This window comes from Manis pentadactyla, chromosome 15 (assembly GCF_030020395.1).
Source record: "Manis pentadactyla isolate mManPen7 chromosome 15, mManPen7.hap1, whole genome shotgun sequence".
Taxonomy (NCBI): Eukaryota; Metazoa; Chordata; class Mammalia; order Pholidota; family Manidae; genus Manis; species Manis pentadactyla.
Window position 1 is genome coordinate 68,619,191 of NC_080033.1, and position 13,478 is coordinate 68,632,668.

General features: G+C 44.0%; 1 protein-coding gene across 2 annotated transcripts in view; it reads right to left on the reverse strand.

The window, feature by feature from the left end:
- HSDL1 (hydroxysteroid dehydrogenase like 1) overlaps positions 1 to 13,478 on the reverse strand; it is a 29,989-nt gene that overhangs the window by 16,311 nt on the left and 200 nt on the right. Inside the window, exons 2-5 of one of the 2 annotated variants that reach the window (XM_057493382.1) lie at positions 11,018 to 11,120; positions 2,691 to 2,916; positions 1,585 to 2,030; positions 1,142 to 1,369 (exon numbers count right to left, since the gene is read on the reverse strand). In XM_057493382.1, the coding sequence (XP_057349365.1) occupies positions 1,142 to 1,369; positions 1,585 to 2,030; positions 2,691 to 2,910 (894 nt within the window). In that variant the 5' untranslated portion in view covers positions 2,911 to 2,916; positions 11,018 to 11,120. The remainder of the gene's footprint in view (positions 1 to 1,141; positions 1,370 to 1,584; positions 2,031 to 2,690; positions 2,917 to 11,017; positions 11,121 to 13,478) is intronic. The other variant, XM_036909381.2, reaches the window with a different exon arrangement.

Below are 13,478 nucleotides of genomic sequence, written 5' to 3' on the forward strand. Positions count from 1 at the left end.
ATTAATGATTGTGCATTGAGCATTGACTCCCCTATACAGAATTTTATTGTCGTTAACAACCATTTGATCAATAAATATGAGAGATGCCCTCACAAAAACAAACAAAAAAAAAAGGACAGACTTCCAATGGTAAAATAAATAAGTAACCGGGATGTAATGTATAGCATAAGGAATATAGTCAAGATATTGTAACAGCTTGGTAGGGTGATAGCTGGAACCTAGAATTATGTATATAAATGTTCTACCACTGTGTTGTACACTTGAAACTAATGTAATGTAATACTGTGCGTCAACTACCCTTCAATAAAAAATAATTATTTTAAAAAAAAAAAAAAAAAAAAAGAAAGCTCCTCCTTACTAAAGAAGCTTTTAGCTAATTTTCTTGATAAAGTAAAAAATTAACTGTTGCTTTGCTTATCTGTTTATTCAGTAAAAGTAACTTTAATAATCTTTATTCAAAGAGTCCCAAACATGTTTGTTTGGTAATAAAGAAAACTTTGCATATTAAAAAAAAACAATTCTAAACTTGGACACATCTACAACTAGGCAGACAAAGAAACCACAGTCCATTAGAGTAAGTCATCGAGAGTTCTCCATCTAACACTTAGAGTCAAATTTTCAAATGTTTAACAAAGTTGCTCTTTAAAATACTAAAGACCCAAATGTTTGTCTTGCCTGAGCCAAGAAACTTAAAAAAAATTCTATGCTTCTTGAACAAATGAGTGTAAGAATATACTGAGGTATCACTGGACATAACACTTATATGAAGCATTGACCTATTTTGTGGTTTATGTTCTGGATTACACTTTTGGCTTAGTGGTACCCCAACAAGCATTACTAGAATCTTTTTAATTTTTAAATACCCACATAAATACTTAGTATTTTTGTACTACTACCATCTACTTATATGAAAGCATCTCTTTGGTGCCATGTAGGCTCAACTTTTAAATGTCCTTGATATAATAATTCCACAAAAGAGAATTTACTGACCTAACCAGAACCATTCAGGGTGTCAGGTTTAAGAATCAGAACCTGCTAAATCTCATTTGTGAGCAGTAGGCTTCAGTCAGATTCCCATGCATCACTTAGAAAAGTCTAGGATGCATTAGCCTAATTACAAGAGTGAAGCACATACTATTACCTGGATAGAATGGGACCAGTATCCTGTGGTCCTTTTTGAAATGCCAAGAGTAGAAACAGCGTGATGCGCATATACTTTGGGTGAGGGCACCAACCACGAGCACTTGTGCAGAAAGCTGCCAGGTGCGGTCCTGTTGGTAGCCACGTAGAAAGGGATCAGACTCTGCACGAAGATTCCTTTGGAAGCATATTCATACTGTAGTGCTCTGCTGAAGTGGTCTAAATACGCCTGTTAAAATGGAGCAGAGAAAAAGACTTACTTTTTCAGGAACATGGAATGAAATTCAAGACAAAAAGGCTTATTTTCATGTCAGGAAAAAAATATGGCAGAGGCAAACATGAGTTGCTAACAAAGAGCATAACAAATTGAACCAAAAATGATAATAAGTTCTAATAAATGTCCTCTTGCATTATGACTTTACCTTCTCATCAGGAATGCATTACCTTGGAAGCAGAAAATGCAGCCAGCTGGGGAGTTGGTTTGCAGCAGGAGCCGGAGGAGATCGTGACAACAGCACCCTTCTTTCTCTCCACCATTCCCGGTAATACCATGTGGACCATCAAGCTAGCTGCGGCAATGTTCACGTTTATGATGTCCCAGAGTTTGTCCTCGGAGACCTGAGTGAAATACTGGGGGTAGGGATAAAACACGCCTACGTTATTTACCAGGATGCCAATGTCTTTGTCTTTCAAGGCTTCTCGGATTGGGTCATAGATCTCACGGCCATTGCTGAAGTCTGCAACTATAATATCGGTTTCCACTCTGTAGGTGTCAGCTATGTCTTTAGCAACCATCTGCAACTTCTCTTGGTTCCGACTAATCAGGATGATATTGAGACCACGGCTTGCTAACTCTTCTGCATAGGCTCTTCCAATCCCATCTGTTGCACCTACAGTACAAGCCAAGAATTGTGAGCGTGCTCATTTAATGGTGCGACCTTTGAAAAAATGAACCTTAAATACCCCACTTCTGGTTTACTCAGAGAAAGATTCACACTAGAAGTAAACTGGGTTCTAATATTGACCAGTCAAGCACAATGTCAAATCCATAATACGAACAATACATTCTGGTCACTCTCCCACCCTGATAGGCAAAGGAAGAGTTGTTTCATATTCACCACATTGTGAGACACAGTAGAAACTGTTTTCAAACTTATACTTGGCTTGAATGAGTGCTAGGAGGTACTTTCCTGGGAAACAAAAATAAATTCAAATGATATTTAAAAACAGTAAGAGATGCATCTCTGAAAGCAGTGACAGTTTCTAAGGACAATATCAAAACAGAAAACAAAAAGGGAAACCCAGAGGTGGGAAGGAGTGGCTGGAGCAGGACTGGGAATGAGAGAGAACAAACATTCTTCCAAGACAAGGGCAGTAAGAAAAGGTAAAAATAATCACAAGACATGTTATTTTTTATCAGCATGTTCTCATGAAAACATCACATTAAATTCCGTAACTCCTTGAATAATGTGTCGAACTTAAAACACAACTTAAACAGGAAAGATTATTTTGATTTTAAATTGGGCAATAATTGAAATTTCATTTCTTACCACTCACGACTGCCCATCTTCCGTACTGCTTGATCAGGTCTGCTCTGCTCACCAGGCGAGGGATAAAATGCAGCCTGATGAGGCTGTAGAAGTCACAGACCACAGTGACACTTTTCCTGGCCGTATACCAGGCTCCAACCAAGGCTAGAGCTTCCATGTAGCAATTGCACGACCTGGCGATTTCCCTATACAAGAGGTAGAAGTTGTCAACGGCAGCCATGGCAGCCTGCAGGGAAGGGGAGAGAGAAGCATTCTTTGCTTGGTACGTTAAAAGAGCACATGTAGTCTAAGTGAGGAAAGACATGTGAGGACATCAGAGCTTCACAAGTTTGCCCTTGTGAAATAACAGTAACTTTTCAAATGCATGTAGCCCGTAGATCCAGTAAACTTATAACCTCATTAACATCTGTAGCTTAGAAAGCTTTTTTCTTCCAAGGAGATCAGTCAACATAACTACCAGGAGTTACCAAATTCCTATTGAAATTCAGGTTCTGTGCTACATGTTGTGGATACAGAGATAAACACAATATGCTCTATGCTCTAAATAAGCTCCCAGCCCAGTATAATGACAGGCACAGACTGTTTAATTCATATTACAGCTGAGAGGCATTTTTTTATTCATAATCAGCAAGTGCAGAAGGCCCACTACTCACACAGAGACCAAGCAGGAGAAACAGAGGTAATACTAAGCCATGGCCTTGGCCTCAAAGAGCTTGCAATTCATTTGAGATAAAACTAAGCTATAATAAACTTTAACATAAGCTAAACATAAACTCTATTTTGTATAATACATGTAACTCTACACTTAAAAAGAGATACTCCCCAAACTTGAAAAAATGGTTTTCTCAAGTAACAACAGAGTGGGCACCCTTGCAACCCACTAACATCATTTGGACACCATAATCCTTGCCTGGCCCCTTATGTTTAAGAAAAACAAATCCTATACAACTCTTTTAAGGATCTGCACAGCAAGCACATACAAAGCACTGGCTGTGTTCCAGGTACTGTTGGCAGTTGCTAAGGATTCAAAGATGAACTAAATAATTGTACCTAGGAGAAGAGATGGGCATTTAAAAAGACAATTTTAAATGCTCTATGAACTGGTTCTGTGTGCCTACAGGCAGAGATAACCCTGCAGAGGGAGCCAAAGGCCCAGCAGACCAAGGCTGCTGGCCTCTGTCCCACACTCGCCCTGGGGAGCTGCCGAGGCGGGACCGACTGTGTGCTGTGACAGACACAATACCAAAAAGATCAGAACAGACACTACAATTAAATTACACGGAACTCAGAGATACACGAACACAAGGATACAACATTTATTATATAAAATTGATTTTAAGCCAAGAATTATATATAACACTCCTGGAACTGGCCCCTCTTACAGAAATCTCATTTTTTTTAATAGAAAAAAAAAAATCCTCAAACTAAGAAAATCCCCAACACTAGCAGCAAAAATTGGCATAAGCTTAAGGAAGAACGAGTGAACTCCCTCCCACTCCACTGCAATGTAATCTGAGCTGAGCCAAGTTTTGCAGAGTAAAAATCAAACTAAGCAGGAGAAAGATTAGCCACTGGCCTGGACTTGTTACACCATGCCGGGATAAGAGGCACCCCAAATCACAGAGAACTGTTGCATATATGCATATATTTGTATGTGGAATAGATACAAATAAATATACGACGGTACAGTCTACATGACAAACCAACGGCGCACACCAAATATGACAGAAAACTGAGAAACGCTGGGTGGCAGGATCCCTAAATGCCCCCTACGGACATGATCTCTCCCACGTGAAGTTCTTCATGGTACCAAATCGGAAAGTAAGTTGATGTGGCATTATGTAAGTTAAAGAAATGCTTTTCTCAAGTAACAATATAGAAAAACATCTGAAGTTGGGTCACCTTTCCCAAAGGTAAAATGCTTTGTCCTGGGGTTCTGTCCATAGAAACTCACCCCCACAGTAAGAATGGCAAAACTGACCATGAAAAGACCACATCATGAACTTTTAAGTACAGAACCCAAATACTTAGTAATATAAAAGCAATTATAAACTCCTTTGGGATAACTTCTCTTCATGGACACACAGGCTGAGAGTCCCTAAACCATGAACTCTCAGGATAAATGACATCTGGGCCCAGGATGCCTTGCTTTTCTGATCAATCTGCCAGACTACGGGCAGGACCACTGGGAGCTGCTCCCAAACCCTCTGAAACACATTCAAAGTTAGGATCCCCTGTCCCGACGTGGTCATTCTTTCTGAGCTCTGCATGAAACACCCTCCAAGCTTCCAGACACCAGAGATGAGGGAGTGCTGAGTCACCCTGCTCCAGGGCCCCCTGCTGAGCCATGTCAATACACAGCCAAGTCCTGCTGAGGCAGGTGGCTGGCTGGACAGGCCCCTGACTTGGCATGGTGTCAGTGTTCACACAGGCTGCAATTCCTGAATAGCGCTAATTGCCAGATTCCCAGACAATCAAAACATGAATTTCTTGTAAGAACTGAGATTCCATGCTAAACCATGCAAAACTCAAGGTGCCTGAAATAACATCTTAAAAGTATACATGTGCCTTTTGTCATAACTAATCAAATACTAGGCTATGAGAAAAGTGAATACAAAAAATAATAATTCTATGCACTAGTACTTTTCAAGCAAAATGTAATAAAATTAGAAATAACCAAGTTATAGCTATGACAAAAAAACTAAACTTGGAATATTAAATCTATTGTTCTAAGTAATAGGTGGGTGTTAGGTCTAAAATGTTAAAACAACATTTTTAATAAAAAATTAAATACCACATATTAAGATCTAATGGGTTGTCAAGAAAGCAATACTTGTAGAAAAGTTAATTGCACGAAGTGACGAGGTTCTTGCTAAAAGGAGCAGGTCAGATGCGCCCCATGGAAAGACCTTGTACTAAAGGGAACTTCTTCCCCCTCAAACACAGTTGTTTTCAATGATTTCAACATTTGTGAAGGAAAAGCCCTGCCAACAGTGCCCGACTGCAGAGGAGCTTAATCTGGGCTCAGGCCACTAGCTCTGCACAGCTGCCTCTTCCCCTCTCTCTGCCAGCTCTGGGCCTTCACGAATATGCTGCTGCGTCGTGAGGCCAATCTGCGAACAAAAACCAACACCAATTCCTTTCCTTTGTCCTCAGAGCTCAGCTATGGAAATCTGACATACAACTAAGACCAAAGTTTTGGAGACGCAGGAACAGAACTCCCCAAGTCGTGAATCTCTAAATAAGCAGCAACGCATTTCCTCGTCTCAGAATAAAGCAAGTGAGACAGCAATAAAGCAAGCATGACAGCCTTGGCCTGGTGACAGGCTCAGCGGGAACACAGCCCTTTTCCTGCACCTTCTTACTTAGAGAACATCCTGCGAGATGTGACAAAACCTGCTCAATGGCTTGGACAGTGATGGCGCCCTGTGCAGACACCAGGAGCTCAGGACACGACGCCTAGGAATAGGCAGGCCCCAGCTCAGCCCTCCCTCTCCCGGCGCCTGGGCCTGCTCTGGGCCTCCTCTCTGCAAACCACCTTCGTCCGCTCCCCGCTCAAAGCACTTAGCGGCCACCCTACTGCAGCTGCCTGCATCTCTATCCCAATTCCTGGCGGCCCGCCCACCCAACTGGGCACAGGGAACCCGCACCCATCTCAGAGGAGGAGGAGGAGACTGGCACACACACACCCTCCCTGCTGGGGAGAAGCTGGGAAGCACCCCCAGCAGACTGAGTTCCTCTAGGCCCAGGCCAAGGCTGACCTCCCTGCTCCCACCACCTTGTTCTCCCACTCGGGACAGGCTCACCAAACTCCTCTGATCCTTTACAGGAAGAAAAATCTCATGCACAAAACCCTCCAGTGCCCTCCCACTCGGTCCTGCAGAGAGATGTGCTGGCTTCAGGGGTGAGTTGAGACGGAGGCATCAGGGCCTTCAGCCAGGATTGGCCAGCGTCTCACTGCACCATCAGATTCCCCTTCCCATCTTGTCCAAGGGAAGACCAGGATGGTATGTTAGCATCACACACCCACCATATACAAATACCTTAAACATATGGTATCTTTGCTATATTTCCTTAAAAGCACAGATAATTAGAGGGTGGCAGCGTTCTGGGTCTGGTCCCCAGCCCTGAGGTACAGAAATGCAATTTATCAGAGGCAGCCTAACATGGAGAGATCTGACTCACACCAACCAAACTCACAGAAGTTTGGTTAAATAAATTCAAGTGCCAGTTTCTCTAGTAATAAACAATACAACCAAGAAGCTAAACACAGATGGTCACTGGAAAGTCTATGTGGAAAACAAAACCATTAGAACAGCAATGAAGAAAACAACCATGTCAGATGCTGAGGACCTGTCAGGAGTGAGCCCAGAGTCCCTGCCATCCCTGGACACAGAATTCCCTGAAAGGTAAACAGAGTGACTGAACGCAGCAGGGCGGGCACAGTGGAAGAGGATGTGGTAAGACCCTCCGGTCAGGGCACAGCACCGTGAACGGTCTCGCCTGCGAAAATGCCTGCTCTCTGGGTAAGCCCCTTCCACACAGGAGGCACTAAGGGAGCTTGTCGCAGAAGGCAGCTTGTTGCGGAAGGTTGCCCAGCAGGGCAGGCAGGAGGCGAGGAGTCCTAAACCCGCGTGGTCCAGATGGGGATGAGGCTTGGCCGGACTGAGAGCATGTGGCTTTGTGACTGATTCCTTGCTGTTCCTCAGATGCACCAGACTTCTCCCCACATTTGTTCACACCTTGGTGGACAGTAAGTGGAAAATAACAAGCAATTATACACCCTCTTAATCCTCTTCCTCACCCTTAGGTCCAAGGTGAAAATAATGTCTAATGAAAGAAGAAACTGGGACTTTCTCCAAAGCCATCAGATTCCAGGCAAGCTCATGGAAACACAGTTTTAAAGGTGTTAATGACACTTTTAAGTCTAGAAGCCTACTAAGAAATGTCTAGATCTCAAGATGCACTTTGACAGAGTGACTAATTCACTTCTGTCTGGATAAGTAGCAGTCTACACCTAGAGAAATCCATTATACAGAAAGAAAGACTGAAACAGCAAAATTCTGGCCCCTACACAATCTACCTATAAAAGTTAATATCAACTTTGTTTTCTTTCCTCTATATAAAACTAAAACATCAGAGAACAAGAGAGAAACAGGTGGGGGAAAACAGAACCCAAATTGGAAAAGAGTAAGTCCCTATTGTGTTAGGTGTTTTCTACTTCTACAAGACAATATTCATCAGGGCTAATTCATCGAGCACTCAAAGGTATCTCAGGTAAACTGTGGGCTTTGGGCCATTACAATGCACCCACGTAGGTTCATCCTTATAAAAAAGGTTCCACTCTGGTGAGCAGGTTCATGAGGGAGGCTCTGTGTGGAGGAAGGGCTATATGGGAAATTTCTATACCTTCCTCTCAATTTTACTGTAAACCTAAAACTACTCCAGAAAGAAAAAGTCTTTAAAAAAAAACTTTAAAAGAAACCCTAAAGGTAACGTTCCAACTCTGCAAGCATCATGGGGAAATTATGGTCAGAACTGCAGGGAGCAAAGCCTCGTGTACGAGGCGCACCTGCTGCGGCCTGTCATGCTCTCTCTCCTGGCCTCCAGCTTAGCTTACTCAGCAGGGAACCAGGCAGTCAAATCTAATATAAAAACCTCCATGAATCAAGTGTTCTGAGAGAAGGTCTCAGCTGGAGCACAGATGTCACCAAGTCACCTAAATGAGTGAGACCCAGGGTGGGTGGTAAAAGAACATAATAAGGCAAACTGGCCGAAATGCTGCCTAAGAAGGTAAAGCAGTATGATGGGAAACAGACCATTAAAGCACCATGGGATAAAAGATAGTGGGGCCAGCTGAATAACGGTCCTGAGATGTCAACATCCTAATCCTCAAACCACAAAGATGTCACCCTCCAGAGCCAAGAGGACTTTGCAGATTTGATTAAATATGTCACCTTATGTAGCAACAAAGGCAAAGCAGAAGGATCTTGAGATGATCCTGGATGATCCAGGGGGGCCCAATGTCATCACATGCATCCTTAGAGGAAGGTAAGAGGGTCAGAGAAGATGTGATCAAGGAGCAGAGGTCAGAGAGAGCAAACAAAATTTAAAGACATTAGGCTGCTGGGTTTGAAGGGGAGAGGGGTCACAGGCCACAGAAGGCGGCCCCTCTAGGATCTGGCAAAAAGAAGGAAACAGACTGTCCCCAGAGCCACCAGAAGTGACACAGCCTTGCTGACCCTTGACTTCAGCCCCGTGAGACTGATTTCAGGCTTCTAACTACCAGACTGTAAGAGAAAACACATGTGTTGCTTTAAGACACACTGGTAATTTGTTACAGCAACAGGAAGATGGATGATGACGGATGGACAAACCGTCGGTCTAGTTTTGAGGACAGTAAAAGGACAAGCTGCAAATCCTGCATATCTCTTAAACCAAAACCTGCAGGTGTATCAGGAACCACAGGTACCCTCAGAGGCTCCTACAATCTTCCATTCACGGGGGCGGCAGACCTGAGGTGGCCCTCACCCTCCTCGTCAACAGCCAGCGCCATCAAGCTCGGCAGCAAGGCAGCAGGACTAGGGCCCTGACTTCCGTCAGCGTTTTCTCAGGACTTTCTTACCTTAGAGTCTGCAGGTGCCTTGCTCTCAGCACCCAGATCCTGTCTGTCTTCCCCAGACCAGCTCAAGGCCCTTTGTTTTTCCCCGATTCAAAACCAGTGCTGACAAGCCCAGATGATACACAGGTCATGGGGCACACAGGGTCACACTCCGACCCCTGCCTCTGAGTATCTCTCTCTCTCTTACTCATGTGGCACTTACCACGCTGGTCTACCACGTTCTGGTTAAGTGTTTAACTTGTCTCTGTCCTGGTTCTCCAGCTAGAGCACAGGCCTCTTGAGGGCAGGGAACATATCTAAAGCTAATTTTTCTGGAATTAAAAAAAAACTGAAAAATACACAGAAGCTGTACTATTCACAGTTGAAACCTGTTATACACAGTTAAAAGAATAATAAAACAAATCAGCCTCATAGCCGCTCTCCTTACAAAGAGGACAAAAGTCTTAGAAGCACCGTGTGCTTCCTGCCTGATCGCATCCCCTTCCGCCACCCTCGGGGTAACCACTCTTCTAAATTCTGACATTATTCCCTTGCCTCCTTCTTTTTAGTAGTGGTACTACTCCCCTGGCACAGGTTCTGAAATAGCGGTATTCAGTTCTGCCTCGTTTTGAACTTCATACAAAGCAATCAGACTGTGCACATTCTTTGGTGGCTTGTTCCTTTCACTCAACGTTGTTTTCGAGACTCGCCAGAGCGCCTGTAGCCTAGGCGACCCACCAGTGCTGCCGCACACCACCTCGGGGTACAGACACCACGATTCACACGCCATTTACTGCTGGGGGGCCCTGGGTAGTTTTTGCTGGTTTTTACTGCAGTGAGGAACACTGCTGCCATGAACATCCCATGCACATCTCTGGGCACATGTGCAAGAGCATCAATGCCTAAGGGTTGAACTGCCAGGCTGCAGGGCATCCATGCATTCCTCTACACTGCCAAAGCAGCTGAACCAATCCACATGCCCACCAGCAGGGCACAAGTTCACCATGCCTCCTCCTCAACATTGTAGTGTGAGCAGTTCACCTTCTATCCACAGGATGGCTGGAAGTGGGAGGTCAGGTTTGGTGTACATACCATTGAGACAGGGACTGTGGGTTTAGACAGAGTAGGGTGAGGGCCTCCAGAAAAAGCAAAGCAGGATAATTACAGTCAAAACAATGTAACAAGGTACAAAATAAAACCCCTACCAAAACTCGAAACTCCATATTAAACATTAAGTAAAGTCAGTCACATTAACTCTCTAGGGTAAAAATATCAAACTAGGAATATAGGCATTCTTCAGTGAGATTAGTTAAAACTAGAGAGACAGAAAAGACTCAAAATTAATGAGCTAATCAGTTAAAGCTCAAAAAGCCAGGAATAACTTGGCCTGGAATGTCGAATATTCCCCAGGTAATAAAATATCCCAGCATAGCCCATATGTTCATTGTGTCAATTAAATTATGCCATTCTAAGATTTACTTTAGCCTGCTAAAAGGCCCAGCTTATTTTTTTAACTTTACCCATATGCTGCTTTTCCTCCTCCAGTCCCTAATCAAGTAATTTGCAACCTGGGCAATTGATTTAGCAAGCAAGCCCAGCCATAAAACAACATAGTAAAAACAGGAAGGATTCCATCTTAAAGATAAGATTACATTTTAAAACCCAGTAAGTTGGAAAGTAAGGTTCTTAACATATTCTTTAGCAGACAGACAATAACTCAGCCCACCTTGGGAGCAGGGCAGGCAGACTTGATTGATAAGCTTCCAGACCAAGAAGCTGCTATCCTGGGAAGGAATCAGAGCAATAAATTTCTTCTGTTACCTAAAGAACTGATATGAGGAAAAGAGACTTAGTGTCTCATCAAAGATAAACATTTTAGGACCATTTGGCAGGTCTGCTTAACTTAGTCCTTTGTCACATTCATCCTCAACCACCTATAAATCCCCTAAACACAACACCCCAGACTCTCTTGTCCCCTCCCTGCATGAGCCAGGAGCTGGGTCCTCTTACTTTATCTCTAAATAAAAACTTCTCCCTTGCTTTCCTACCTTGAGTGTTTCCAACGTTCATTCTTCGACGCCATGAACAAGAACCCAGGCATCACCCTGATTACTAAAACTGATTGGCATTCTTTTGTTTCTGCACTATTTCCTCATCTATGAAATGCCTGTTTCTAGCTTTTGCTCTTATTTCTACTATGTTGCCCTCCTTTTCTTTCAGAATTTTAAGAATTGTTTCTATATTCTAGATACTAGTACTCTGTATAGTTTGTCTCTTTATAGTGCTTTCCATGAACTGTCTTAATTTTAAGTAGTCAAATGTATTAATCTTCTTCCTGTGCACCTTGTTATGTTTTCTCTAGGAGATCCTGTTTTAGTCCCAGGGCATAAAGATATTTTATTTTCCTGTATTATTTTCTAAAAGTTTGTACAATTTTGCTTTCAGATCTAAGTCTACTCCTCCTGCAGGCTTCATGAAGGTGTGAGGCTAGGATCACATCCATCTATAATATTCCTCCTCAACACCTGGCATGGTGCTCTGTATACAATATTTTTTTAATAAATAAAAGCAAATACTGCTTAGTGTTCAAAGCTCAAATTTCACTCTTGAGGAGTAAAAATATAAGAAGCTTCTCAAACTTTGTGTCAGCACTTTGACAGAGTTGTTGCTGGTATGATAAAATAGTAAGAACATCCACTCCACAGTGTATACGCAAGATAACAGAAAACTTGCACTCAAATAAAAGCCTGCACAGCCATATTCATAGCAGCACTATTCCCAATAGGTAAAAAGTATAAATAACTCAAATATCCATCAACAGATGAATGGATAAACAAAATGCGGTCTATCCACGTAATGGAATATCATTCAGCAATAAAAATGATGAAGTACAAGTATACATTACTACCGGACAAAGCTTGTTCAGAAAGCCCAAATCCACAGATACAGAAAGCAGATTAGGGCTGCTAAGGAACAGGGAGTGACTGCTAATGGAGTATGATTTCTTTTAAGTTGATGGGAATGTTCTGGAGTTAAATAGTGGAGATGGCTGCACACTGAATAAGCTGCTATGAACAGTACACTTTCAAATGGCTAACATGGTGAATTTTTTGTTATGTGGATTTTACCTAAAATTTTTTAACCTACTAAAAAGAATATATTCAATGTGTTGAACTCAACGGCCCTGGAATATTGCTGTAATGATCAAAACCACAGACTCTTGACAACAGATTTCCTGGATTGGCAGACAGGCTGCCAGTGAAGAGCTCCGAATCTTGTCATAAGGTGAAATTACTTCACCTCTCACCTTGCCTTACATCACCTGTAAACATGGGAATAATAGTTTCTGCCTAAGATTATGAGAATTAAATGCAGTCCGACACATAAAGCACTTAGAACAGTGCCTGGCACCTAAGTGCTCATAAACCTTAGCTATTAGCCACCATAATTCAGTGTTAGCTATTGGCTGAGAGCGGGCTTTATGCACAAGACGCCGCCAAGGGCGTTATTCCCGTCACCCTGCTTATTCTCTCAACAACCTTAGCAATCAGTTATAGTCATCCCCAGTTTACAGACGGGGAACAGACTTACAGCGGTGAAGCGACACAGCCGGGACCCTAAGGCTGGGTGGCCAGGGGCGAGTCAGACCAAGGTCTATCCAAGTCCAGAGCCCTGGGGGGAGGCCCCGCGTGAGACCCCAGGCTGCGTCCCACTGGCAGCACCGAGCGGGCCCGGCGTGCGGGTCCTCAGGGACAAGGACGGCCGGCCAGGCCTCAGGACCCTCCCCGCCAACACCTGGCAGCCCCGGCTCCCTGGAGACCCGGCCGCCGCTTCGGAACCTGGCGGTGCCCTTCCCTCAGGAGCGCCCTCATTCTCAGTCACTCTGAATTCAGAACAAAGACGACGACAAATCCCACTCAAACCGAGTGCTTGAGAAATGAGAATAAAGAAGCAAAGACAAAGCGGGGTTTCGGAGCCTCGCGAGCAGCGCCCCGCCAGGGGCCCGGGAGGGGCCCGCGCTCGGGGTGGGTGGGACCCAACGGCTGCGGGTGCTGGGGGGCGCAACGCCGGGAGCAGCTGGGGTGGCGCTATGGGGCAAGGGGTCGGGTCTGGAAGAAGGGGTGCTGGGGGCAGGGGTCCCAGGGACGCGGGGCACGAGTCCCGGGGGGCGTGGTGGGCGCAGAAGG